The sequence below is a fragment of the Aythya marila genome (assembly GCF_965140915.1).
Source record: "Aythya marila genome assembly, chromosome: 12".
In the NCBI taxonomy this organism is placed as follows: domain Eukaryota; kingdom Metazoa; phylum Chordata; class Aves; order Anseriformes; family Anatidae; genus Aythya; species Aythya marila.
Genome location: NC_139053.1, coordinates 10,105,856 through 10,118,249, shown reverse-complemented (window position 1 = coordinate 10,118,249; position 12,394 = coordinate 10,105,856). Strand labels below are relative to the sequence as shown.

General features: G+C 50.1%; 1 protein-coding gene and 1 long non-coding RNA gene across 5 annotated transcripts in view; one reads left to right on the top strand and one right to left on the bottom strand.

Annotated features, from left to right (window-relative positions):
• Window positions 1-630: 630 nt before the first annotated feature.
• LOC309882890 lies at window positions 631-2,408 on the top strand. Its single transcript, XR_014318373.1, has 3 exons — window positions 631-818; window positions 1,676-1,787; window positions 2,063-2,408. It is a non-coding gene; the product is annotated as an uncharacterized lncRNA (long non-coding RNA).
• Window positions 2,409-3,760: 1,352 nt separating this feature from the next.
• The window catches only part of RANBP10 (RAN binding protein 10), a 77,024-nt gene continuing 68,390 nt past the window's right edge, over window positions 3,761-12,394 (bottom strand). For all 4 annotated transcript variants that reach the window (XM_082769879.1, XM_082769877.1, XM_082769878.1 and 1 more), the window contains one exon: window positions 3,761-11,050. In XM_082769879.1, the coding sequence (XP_082626005.1) occupies window positions 10,920-11,050 (131 nt within the window). In that variant the 3' untranslated portion in view covers window positions 3,761-10,919. The remainder of the gene's footprint in view (window positions 11,051-12,394) is intronic.

Below are 12,394 nucleotides of genomic sequence, written 5' to 3'. Positions count from 1 at the left end.
ATTGCCCCACTTCTTTCCTTTCTCTGCAAGTCTCCCAAACCCACTAAAAGCATCTCCACCCACCCCCACACAGACACCCCCAGCTTCTGGGCCCCTTCTAACTCTGTCCTGCGTGGCTGTTCCTGCCTGACACACTCTCAGCCCATGCCATGCTGAATGCAGTGCCCTCTGTAACAGCATAGCAGAAAGCACATGGCCAGGACGGTTGGGGAGGCAGGCTTGGAGGAAATTCATTAATCAGTGTTTTGTTTAAGAGTTACGCTCTGAATCCAGGCAAATCAGTAAGTGATCTGCTCCTGCTGATTGTCCTTTGTTCCTCCTGATTGTTGTTTGTCTCTCCTATTAGAAAATCATTTGAATGTGAAACCATGAGACCCCATGGCTTGCTTTTCTCAGCAAGTGCACAGAAAGTTGTTGTTCTCTACTTTCCTAGGTAAAGTGTAGTTCCCCCAAAGGCTCTCGACCCCTCCCTTCGGTCTTGCAACACTTCCACAGAAAGTGGAAGTGGCTGCTTTGGTCCACTGCTACTTCTATGCGTCACTGAACGTGCCCCTGTAATAAACCACATCTTAAGGAAATCCCCTCAATCCCGAGAAGTGGCTTCTTAGAACACCCAAAATGTTTGGAAAAGTGGTTCAAGTAGGTGGCATGCAGAGGATAAATTGCAGCGCAGGAGGACCCCAGGCCACAGACACCGTTCAGGGCAGCACAGAGCAGCACTGTACTGAGGAAGAGCCCTCGCACAGCCACCATGCTCAGCACAAGACCAGTCCTGCTGCTCCTGCTGCTCCTCACCTTCTCCCAGCACTGCGCCACAGGTGAGGCACCTCGCGGGCTGCCAGCACCCTGGCTGGCTGGGGACCTGGCTGGGGATGTTGCCCTGGGGAGCTCAGGAATGAAAGCCCAGCGGGGACGGTGCTGTTGGCAGGAGGAGCAACCCCCAGGGCTCCTGGCTGGGACGGGGCTGCAGGTCCCAGGAGTGCAGGGAAGGACGGGGACGGCACCCTGAGCTGGGTGGCCTCGGTAAAGCTGCCCCCAGGGCTGGCATGTGCTGGGTGGTAAAATGCTGCATGGGGTGAGCCAGATTCTTGCTGGATGGCTGGGTCCCTCTGCAGAGGAGACCTCTCAGACTGACTTAGGGAAATGCTGCAGTAACTGGGAGAATCATCTTCTTGGAAGCTCTTTCCCAGGGCTCAGCGAGATAACCAAGTGGGTTGAGGGGTCCTGCACTGGGGAGCACGTGCGGCTGTTTGCAGACTCCCAAAATACGCTGCGAGTTGTACCCCCATCTTGGAGACACACAGAACTTCACCCCCCAGACCTAGCAGCCCAATGCCGCTGTGCATTTTGGCAGCTGCTGCACACATCATGATGCAGACTGTAGGGTGCTGGGTGCAGTGCCATCCCCCCCCCACCTTTGTCAGCATTTCTGAATTCCGTGCATATCGCCATGAAGGGAAGCAAATCCCTGCCACGGGTGCACTGAGCCTTCTCTGGCCTGAAAGCTTCAACCCCCGTGTAGGTTTCCATTTCCCTGGTGCAGTGCAAGGGAGCAGGAAGCTGCTAAGAAACTCCACAACCTGTCTTACACATCGCATGGTGTAGTTATCTGACAAAGGAGTTTGCCCAGTGCTGCTAACAGTTTTCACAAATTTCCTCTCCTTTCCATTCACAGCACTCTCCACACCTACTGAATGCTGCTTCGATCATGCACAAAAACCTCTTCGGTTTGCAAATATACAGAGTTTCTACGAGACGTCCAAAGACTGCGCCTTACCTGCAGTAGTGTAAGTATCCAGCACTCTCACCGCTTGGATTTGTCTCCTACCTTGTCACAGAATTGTGCCTGGGAACTAGAACAGCTCTCCCCATCCTGTCCTGCCCCAGAGACAGCTGAAAGATGGGTCCAGCTGGGATCACACCTGAAAGCTGAATGTGGTCCAGCTGGGATCACATTCCTGGGAGTGCATCGAGGTTGGGGGGATGGAGGGGAAGTTGTACATAGAGAAAGAAGCCCTCACAGTTTGTTTTATCACCATCCTTTCCTCACTTCTTGCTGCAGGTTTGTGACTGCTACTGGTTTCAAGGTCTGTAATGACCCTCAGAAGCCCTGGGTGAAGAAAGCGCTAAATAAGCTTAGAAGAAAAAAATGAAATCCACGTTTTGCCATCCACGGTCAGACTCGTGCCTGCAGCCCTCCTATCTCCAAATGGAGCAGAGGGCGCTTGGTGCAGCTCCCCAGAGGGTCGCATGGCAGCGGGTGCAGGCACCACACACGGAGACAGCCTGCGCCCCGAGGGAGGCCAGGCTTTGCGGCAGCACGGACCAGCTGGACACTGCATACCTCACACTGCTACTGCCCTGCCAGGACATGGCCAGTGGCAGAAATATTTATAATAAAGACTCATTTCCACAAGCTGCTGTTTGAGTTTGTCCCAGTTTTTCAGCCCGAGGAGCAAATCCTACAAGCCCAGAGCACGGTGTGACCAAAACGCCTGCTGGGTACAGGCACGCGTTTCTGTGGGGTAGGAACTAACTCTGCCTCTTCACGTTGGGTGTTGTTGGGGATGTGACAGTGGGGCCACGCCTTGACTCGTGCATTAGGCTATGTCTTTATGGTATGCTGTCAGCCCCACATGCGCTGCAGGTGCTCCAGTATTTGATGCTCAGGAGCAGGGGGTTGAGGGAGAATATACTGATCTGCCAAATCCAGCCCCCTCACCGCCTTGTCAGCCTCTCAATGCACTGGTGTTTGGTCAAAAGAGATGAGGAAGACTAAAAATAAAGTCCACAGTGCCAGTATGATGAGGACACAATCCACCGTTCAGCTGCTTGTTGTAGATGCTGGGCATACTCTGCAGGTAACACGAGCATGAGAACAGCCTGCAGACCCTGTCCAGGGCTGGGGAGGGGTGGGAGCAGCACAGGTGTCACTAAAAATCAAATATATGTAGGTTCACAACAGGACTGGATTACTATGGGTGGGCAACATGATGCTCAAGGAGAAAAAGCAGTTCTCGTCAGGGCAGGCATCTAATCAGAATAATTTTGACCTGCAAAGAGTTGCGTAGCTCTTGCTGAGATGTGAAAACACTGATGAAGGTCAGCAGGTATCTAAGGAAGATTACAGGGCTGACACATCGCACCCCCTATGAGAAAGACGGCAATGAATGTGTGGGATCTCTAGACCCCTTTCAGTAACTGTGCTGGCCTTTGCTTACCTGGCCGCGTACTGACACGTTCCTTATATCCTAATGCCCCATCCCTCCTCCCTCTGTATGGTTATCGCATGAGGAAACAGATATTGCACCCATGCAGCAGTCCCTCACCAGGAAGAAGAGGGCAACAGAGCTCAGGCCCTGCCTGAAGATGGTCTATAACACAAGGGCACAAATATTAAAATAAATAAATAAATAAACAAACAAATCCTGGTATCAAACCTAGGTAGGACTTACCTGGAAGTCCTAGTGGCAACTGCTCGTTGCCCTCTAACACGTGTGAGGGGCAGCCGTGCCGGAGCTAAGAGCCTTCTGTGACCACAGGGGACCTGCGTAATAACAAGCACACCTTCCTGCTGCTGTCTGCTCACCTCTGGAGAGGTGAGAAAAGGGAAGGAAGGAGGCAGGACCCCACTGCCTTATCCCCACTGTGCTGCCCAGGACAGCTCCCCTCCGGCAGGGCCGGACCCCAGCTGGGCTCGGCCGCTTGTCCCCACCAGCACAGCTCCAGGTGCCCAAAACGCAAGCAGAGACTCACAAAGCACACGGCTCCACGCTAGCTCTTGCACATGGATGTGTATTTTAATAAAAATAATTCTGTCAATATACAGCAGAACGTTGATTTCTTTACCATATTTCCAGTATATTTTCATAGGCTTTTTTTTTTTTTTTCTCAGTTAAAATCCCCCCTCCCCCTTTGAAGTTTTCATGCGAAGCATCAGATAACTTAATTCACAAATACTAAGCTTAGACTGAACCAATGTGCACAATTTGTGTAATGTCCATTTAGCTGATGGTGTACCAACGAGGAGGAAAACCCCCCTCAAAAGGCGATGAAAAGTCTGGAGCGGCAGAGGGAGATCTGCTCTGTCGCAGCCCAATTGCGGCTTTTCGTCCAGGGCTGATGGGAAGCCTGCACAGACCTCATTCCCCACGCTCCAGCTGAGCATTTCATACCTGAGTTTTGAGCAACCAGCAGAAGAGAGTTAACTGTGTCACGGGCAGGTCCTTGGGCTTGCACCGCTGAATGGCCTGGATCGCGTGCAGGAGCTTCGGGTGCCGGCAGCCTCCTCCTGCCCCCCTGGCTGGAGAGCCACAAAGAGTGCGCACAGGTGGGACCGAGAGAGAAAATCCCAATCGAATGCCTGTGCAGAGTACTTAGTCTGAAAAAGTCACCACACTTCTATGTTTAAAATTTTCTGAAAAATCCTGATTATCCCCAGAGCCGCTGTTGCTTCTCCTTCTCAATGCCTGAACCTCTGAGAAGCCCGGCATGCAGGAGCCCCCCGTGCTTCTTCAGAGAGGAAGGAAGCAGCTAAAGCCCTCCTGAGCAGAGGGGTCTGGATAGCAGAGCACGTTCCTGGACACAAGTGGAGCGAGCAGAAAAAAGGTGTCTGCCTAGTCAGGGCAAGTTCACCAAGGAGCATGACCTCCAGGAATGTTTCTGCAGGACCGTGAGTGTAAACCCCACACAGGGCCCTTCTTCTTGTGAGCTGGAAATGGTTATGCCTCCCTCCTGGAAATAAAATGGTTGTCAGGAAGATAAGGGGCAGGCGCTCTTCAAGCCTGGAGGAGTTCTCGGTTTGTTGGGCATCACTACAGCTGAAGGCTGCAGGCTCTGAATATCGTGTGTGGGATGCAGGGAGAGTGACACACACACAATATTCACTCACCCACCACCTCTTTTTGCAGGGAGGGATAGTGGAGAGCAGTCGGTGCTTCCTCTGGAGGAGGCCTCCAGGCTCTCAGCTTCTCCCTTTTCCCCGAATCTGCTGTAACTCCCCACTTCCCCCACACCCCCTCCACCAACACTTCCTCCAGCTCTGTGACCTACGCAGCCGGTGGGGCGTTGCTCACAAAGTTCTGGCTCTCAGAGCTGCAGGCCTGCAGACTGCCGCTCGATCTGGAGCAGCAGAAGGGTCTCAGCAGCACACAGCACGTGTCCACTCCCTCCCCTCACACCCTTCTGCAGAAGCAGCTGGGGACAGAGGTGTGCAGCTGGAGTCCCAACACCAGCTTTCTCTAGGACACTACACCCCTCAGGATCCACCACTGAAGCTGCTCTTAACTTGGGCACGGTTTTAAGGAAATTGCTCCTCCTGCAAATGGGACACCAGGGCAGACCACGACCACCTTTTCAGGAACAGGTTCCTTCTCCCATCAATGCTGGGCGGTCTCTCCCAGGTGAGGCTGTCCCAGTCCTCTGTACACACAACTACACCAGATAACAAAGGTGCTACGGGTCAACTCTACCTCTCAGGAGGGAACTGCTGGTCTGAAACTGGCCTTGGCTGGCCCCAAAAAGCTTCAGGACAACCGTGACCAGCTCCATGAGGCTTCACGGTGTGCAGGATTGAAGCGGGAGGGACCTCTCTGCCTGCTGCCCCACGGACACTGCGCACTGCTGCTCCATGGAAAGAACCTCCCAGCAGTGTTTTGTGCACCCATGGCGTTCACACGTGGTTATACGGCCTGGCCACCACAGCCAGCCTTCTCAGTCAACCCCTTGATGGCAGAGGAAACTCTGAAAGTTGTGTCTAAGCAATGTGTTACACGGCTATTAAGAGAGGTAACAAAGCACAGCAGCATTGCAGCAATCCAACAAGGTTTGCTCCGCTGGACAAGGAGATAATTCGTTGTGCCTGATGCCTAACGAGGAAAATGATCAGTTCCATCCCCACAGTTAGTGAACCCAGCTCTCCTTGCTCCAGTTGTTCAAGGGAGTTTTCAAGAACAAAGCTTTCTCAAGAATGATAAGGAGGTCTTCATAAGACTGTGACACATCAGGGCACGGCCTGAGGTCAGGCAGAGATGTCACTGCTAAAACAAAAATAAACAAAAACTCCCAGAAGGAATAACCAGGCAGATGGGAAAAAACTAAGCGTACACAACCACAAGATACAATACTCCCGGGCCAATTTTCCATGCCAAAGACGGCATTGCCTGGTGTCCAGATCATCAGCAGCACAATGAGCACAACCAGGAGGCTGGAAATAGCACCACGTATCCCAAAGCAGTGAGCTGGAGTGCTGGCACACACAGAGGGGGTGGAGGGGCCACAGGACAGCCGCCCCCCTCTAGCTGGATGCTGCTTACCCAGTGGCTTGTTCTGGAAGTCCCTCTCCATTCTGCTGGCCACATGCAGTGGCTCAGTTTCTAACCAGGCTCCAAAAGAACAGCAGAAGTGCTACGGGCAGTCCAACTCCAGGCTGAAGGGAGCACCGAACACTGCAGGTATCACCTTGACGTTAATACAGGTGGGAAAATACTGTGAATTTGAGAAGCAAAGGGGCAAGAAGGGAGATCTGGTAGCAGTAACAAGTTTTCCCACAACAAGCTGGCCCTAAGAGCACATCTCAGGATACGCAGGGGACAGAGCGCTGCCCTCCCTGCCCACAGGAGAGCTCACTGAACCCTATAAGCATTGAGTTCCCAGGACACTGTTCTCAAAGGCAAGACTTTGGTCTCAAAAACAAAGCTCATGATGTGCAGGGCTGCAGCTCAGCACCCATGGAAAGCAGATTTTCACTTGGTCACTGTGAAGTTATTCTTCCGAAAGGCTCTTGTCTGCCAGCCCACAGGTTGAGGCTCTGTGGTGGTGACTCTGCACTGACCAGCTGAGGAATGAGGTTCTCTGAGTGTGCAGAGATGGCAGAGTTGGAAAAGTTGTTCGAGCTGCAGAGTTTCACATGCCCTGGGAAGGAAACCGCAGCTAGAAAGCCTCTCCTGTGGCTGCATGGATAGAAATGTTTCCTGAACTGTGAGTACTGTGGCTGTAGCCTGGAAACCTCTCTTCTAGGATCTGAAGGCAGCTCAGTAGAGCAAGCTACATGGCAACCTCATGTGGTGAAGGTCCTGCATCCGATGCCATCAGCATCATAACACAGGGGCACAGCTGAGACCTTGTCAGCCTCACCAAGAAATGGGAAGGCAGCAGTTTCTCCAAGCAGCTACACAATCATTTGTGTGGCCTTACTGAAGGCCTCTTGAGAGAAGTGACACTGTGAGGGACTGCCCAAATAAAGCACAGCCTCAGCTGGGGTGCTCTTAAGGCCTCTCTCACTTCTTCATCTGTTTCTGAGCAAAACATGGAGGCACTTGAAATAAATCCCAAACTCCTTTTATAAAATTAACTTTTAAACTGCGTGAAGCCTCTGGTTACACTGTATGCGTGCTCAAAATTAAAGACCTTAATTCACTTTAGTTCTGTTCCTTTTTTAAAATGACTGCAACAATTCAAATCAATCTCATCGATATCATAGCAAGGTTCCAAAATACAAATCATCAAGGAATAGCCAGGAAAACTCAAAGACCAGGAGGCTTTTAAAAATAACCTGGGAAAACCAAATCAGAAATCTCACCTAGGAAACAATGGTAGGTTCGAGCCTACACCTACACGTTCCCCAACACTGCATACACATTCATCTTGCCCACAGTGATTCATAATCACAGTAGTCAGAACCTAAGCACAACAAACAGAATCCACTAGTGACGCTGCAAGAAAACCTGAAATCAAAAAACCAAATAACAGAACACGTCATAGCAGAAAAGCCTCTGAACTTCCCAAAAAACAGAAGCAGGACTCCGGATGCAAGAGCTCACCAGAAGCTGGCCGCAGCAACGTGTGTTGGTTACAGTTGTGAGGCCAATTAAAAATTGGATCAAGTAGAAAGGGGAAAAACAACTCAACCTAGCACTGCTGCTTTGAGTGCAAGAAGTGAAAAGCATCACTGCTCTCCAGACTGCAGGGGTCTACTGCCACTATACAATGCACAACATCAGTGGCAGAAAGAGTGACTCAGCCCTGCTACATGCAATTAACATAATTAAGAATGTGGCCTCTCAGCACTAACCTTGACACAACAGCAGGATGGTTTCTACCACTGGAACAGTCTCCATGAAAAGCCAGGAAGACCACCTCATCACATTTCTCTTGGCACCAGAATAAGCAGATATTTCGGAGCATCTCTTGGTTCTTTGCAGTGAAAGGGGATAGAAAATGAAAAAATGCTCTAGGAGTCAGCACAGCTTTGCTGAGAGACCAAGGGGGACATTAATGTGATACACAGCAAAGAGACTTTGCTTAAAGGAACCACAAATTACAACAAAAAGAAGGAACGGAAAATTTAAGAGAGATAAAGATGGCCTCATTAGCATAAATTAAAGGAAGTCTGACTACAGCCAGACAGCAACAAGTTAAATGATAACCAACAGCACAGGAAGCAGCCAAATGTGAAAGGCAAAGCCACTTAAGTGCAGTATGTGCAACCTCAGTACCCACAATCAGCCTGCCAGTGTGCCCTAAGCCTGGGTCTGAGAAATGGAGAGCCTGCAGAAGAATCTCTCACCGGGACAAGTTCACTGCCTCAGTTTCAGCAACAGCACTGGGGCACGATGGGCTGGGTGAGGCACCACGCGCAGGTCGAGCATCCAACACTCCAGGAAGGAAGCCTGCCCACTGAGTTGGAGTGTCTGAGCAACTGAAGCAATGTAAGGACTGTGGGTTGGGATAAGATCCACCATGAGCTGACTAGGAAAGGTGAAAATAAATTGGTAAGTTTTCAGGCACATGAGCTCTTCTGAACTTAAACAGAAGCCCCAGATTTCCATGTTGAATTATTTTGCTTACTACCTACTTCTACTGATTTAGAAGTATGGCTTCAGTTCTCAGAGTTCCCTCAAGCTTTTTTTCAATGAGTTGATCTAATAAAAATATATCCCCCATCTACAAATGTCACGTTACCTTTTTTGTAGACCACCATGGCACTAGCACTGCCTCTACACACTGTATACCTTCACCAAAAGGTAGTGATAGGCATTTCCAGCCACCTCCAACACCACCTGCACATACACAGCCACAGGCATTTGCCTTCAGCACTGCCACAAACAATCTTACTCTGCATGCTTGCCTCCCTGCTCTGCCTTGATTTCAAACTTTGCATTCCAGCTGTAAATCAAGTCTGCAAATGCAGCAAAAGTTTAATAAGCTCCAGGCTACAGCACTGAGTTCACACACAATCTTTCTTTCTTAGATGCTCTCTTGCTGCTTGAAGCTCTGGCACAGGCTAACTACCATTTTAAAGGCAAACCTCAACACAATCTATTTATTTTACTTTGAGCCTTCCAGAAAAATAAAATAAAATAAAATCAAGAACAGCAGTAAAATACGTTGGGTACGAGCTCCCCTGGGCTCTTGTCACAGCTACAGATCTTAAATTCATTTGGTGCAGAATCACAATTCCTCCTGTGCAGCCAGAGTGGAACAGAAGCCTCCTAATGTTATACACTAGAGGAGGATGAAAAGCCTGCATCCTGCTACACAGCCTCGCCAGCTCAAACTACACGCCCACAAACACAGGCTGATGGTTTGAATTCTAAAAGCTTAGGACTTGAGTCCCTGGACCACAGCAGTCATTACCATGTCCATCCTACCTGGAGGTTACTCACCCACAGATCCTTGCTGGTCACTTTTGGATGTGAAACTCAAGTCATTTTTGTAACAATCCTCCAAAGAAACATTGCTGCTTCCTTCTTAATGTCTCAGACCATACAAACCTAGCACTGGCGCTAACCCACAACCTGGTCTGGGCATTTGAAGCCTGCAGGACGAGCACAGTTCAAACTAGTGTTCTTAAGACTCTTCTAAAATGTAGTGATTCTTGTTTAGATCAGTGTCATGGGGGATCAGTAAATACTATTTTATCGAGTCTTGGTGACAGAGCCCTCCTGTATGGAGAAAAATGGGGATTTGTGATATAACACACAAGCCAACAGCCCAACTGAACAGCAACCACAACTTTTTCTTACTATGATCTACTTCCACCAGTACACTGGTAGATGATTCCGTATTAGTCAGTCCTGTCCCCCTAGCCACTGTGAGAGATGGATGTACCCACTTCTTGAGGACAAGAATGCTTCTACACTGCAGCAACTAACTCAGGCAATGTCAAGTCTTCTCTTCTCACTCACAAAGACAAGCACTTGAGAGCCCTGTGCTCTTACAGAGGCACATACCAGTAAAAACCAAGCTCCTCCAATTCCCGTCATTACCACTTGACGGGACATACCTCACCAGGTCTCCTGCGGGGATGTATGATGTGTATGGCTGGGCCCAAGTCTCTGGGCAATAAATACATCAATGACTTTGTGGAGGTGGAAGAGACCTTTTTAATAAACAGGATTCAAATAAAATTAAAAAAGAAAAATCCCTCTGAACTGCCACTGTGAGAAGAGTTCAGGTAACTAGCACAGAAGATGATGCTGCATGTGCACAGATGGAGGGAGGAGGGAAGAAAAGAACAAGCTGTCACCAACTTCATGAGCTTCCTCTGTAAATCAGCAGAAACCAGCTCAGCAAAACTCTCCAGATAAAATACTGATGGATCCATGAGAAACAATCAAATCAAAATATAGAGAAATCCCTACGTTGGAAGGCGCTACATTAGAATAACCAGCAAAATACTGAGCGCCGCCAGAGCCGCAGCAATGGCAGGGAGACAAGAAAGATCTGCCAGTCACTCCTGGGGGCAGGAATGGCCACGTAGTGAGGGACTAACTCAATCCTTTCACAGGCAGTGTGTGTGTGCTAGAGGGGGTGTTGGTGGCAGGGACGTCAGGCTATAGACGAGGTGGTGCTGTAGTGGCAGCAACGGAGGGTGAAGGGCAGCACTCAACGATGTCAACTCCATCTTGCTCTGGTGGCTAGTGCAAATAGTCGTCTACTCTGGCAAAGGAACAGGAGCCCAAGCCCACGCGAGCCATGAGCCGCAAACACTCCGAGGCCTGGCCCAGGGCAAGCATCAGTGGGGGCTGCTTTGGCAGGTTCTGAGATTCTGTGGGGGCAAAAAGAGAAATCTGTTTAGAAGAGGCATCTTAGCTGCACGCTGGCTCACCTGCACTCATGTCCCCCTATGTCCCAGCTGAACACCACGCCGAGCAAACCTGGCAGAAGACGGAAGCTCTGGCAAGAAGTTACTGCTGAGTAATGCTGGCTCTGCACCACTGCTCCTGTGCATACCCCACAGGCCTGCCCATGCATGACACGTCCCACCTTGGGGACACAGCTCAAAAGGGCCTTTTAGAAAGTGCTGCTTTTCAGAAAGTGCTGCTTTCTAAAGGTGACCACAGCAAGAAAAAGGCAGCATAGCTCCTGCTGCCTTAGTGCCTGCCAAAAAACCCTCGAAGCCCAAGAGATCAGAGCACAGAAAAATAAGGAAAGGCAGGAGAAGTTAGCCCGAAGGGAGAGGCAACTGCTCCCTCTCCCACTTGTGCAAGTCTACACAGTAATGTATAAAAAAAAATCCGATACACACTCAGTCACTGGTCACCACCTCTCCTCTTTTCAACATCATGTTTGCTAGGTCTGCGTCAGGGAACCCAGAGCTGCTCTAGTCAAGGTACGTGTCTTGTGAGCTGTGTGACAAAGCACTTCCAGACACCACCTTTCATTTCTCACTGCTGACATCCCTCAGCAACTTGTGAAGGCTTCTCAAGCAGTGGTCAAACAGTGGCTGGAACTCAGCCATTCTGCTGGACACCTGGCCACGCTGACCGTCAGGGGAAGGGACTCTTCTGAATTGTAGAACTTCTGTTCCTTTACTCAGACAAAACAGGAGTTTGCTCATCAAACTGTTCCTTCCCCCCAGAAGGTAAGTTCTAAATCTCCTTCTGGGGCACTAAATGTCAGGTGCACAGACCCAATAGGAGAGATGCCTGGGCACAGTGATCTGGAGTCTGCACAGGAGCCAGTCTCCTCTCTGTCTCAGAGAGGCTGTCTGGTGGACTGCATGTGGTCAGCTGGACTGATCTAACCAAGACAGAAGAGCATCCTCTGAAATTATCTGAGCAATGGCACAGCATGTGCAGGATTCAGTGACAGGATCAAGGGGCCTGCCTAGAGTGAAACAATCCCTTTCTTGCAGACTGGTGGCAGGTTATAACCTTATTATCCCTATACTCATTACTCCAGCAGGGGAGCAAAACTCATCAGAAAAAGGGGAGCTGTCTTGATAGCTGTAGAAAACCAACCTATAACTAGACTAGACCCCGCACAGAGCATGTCTTCACCAGTAGGACAGCCCTGATTCCAACACTGGACACCAGGCTCTCTGGGCTCCAACAAGCACACCACATGATGGGAACATGCGGAGGCATATGCTTGTAGGGAAGAGAAACCC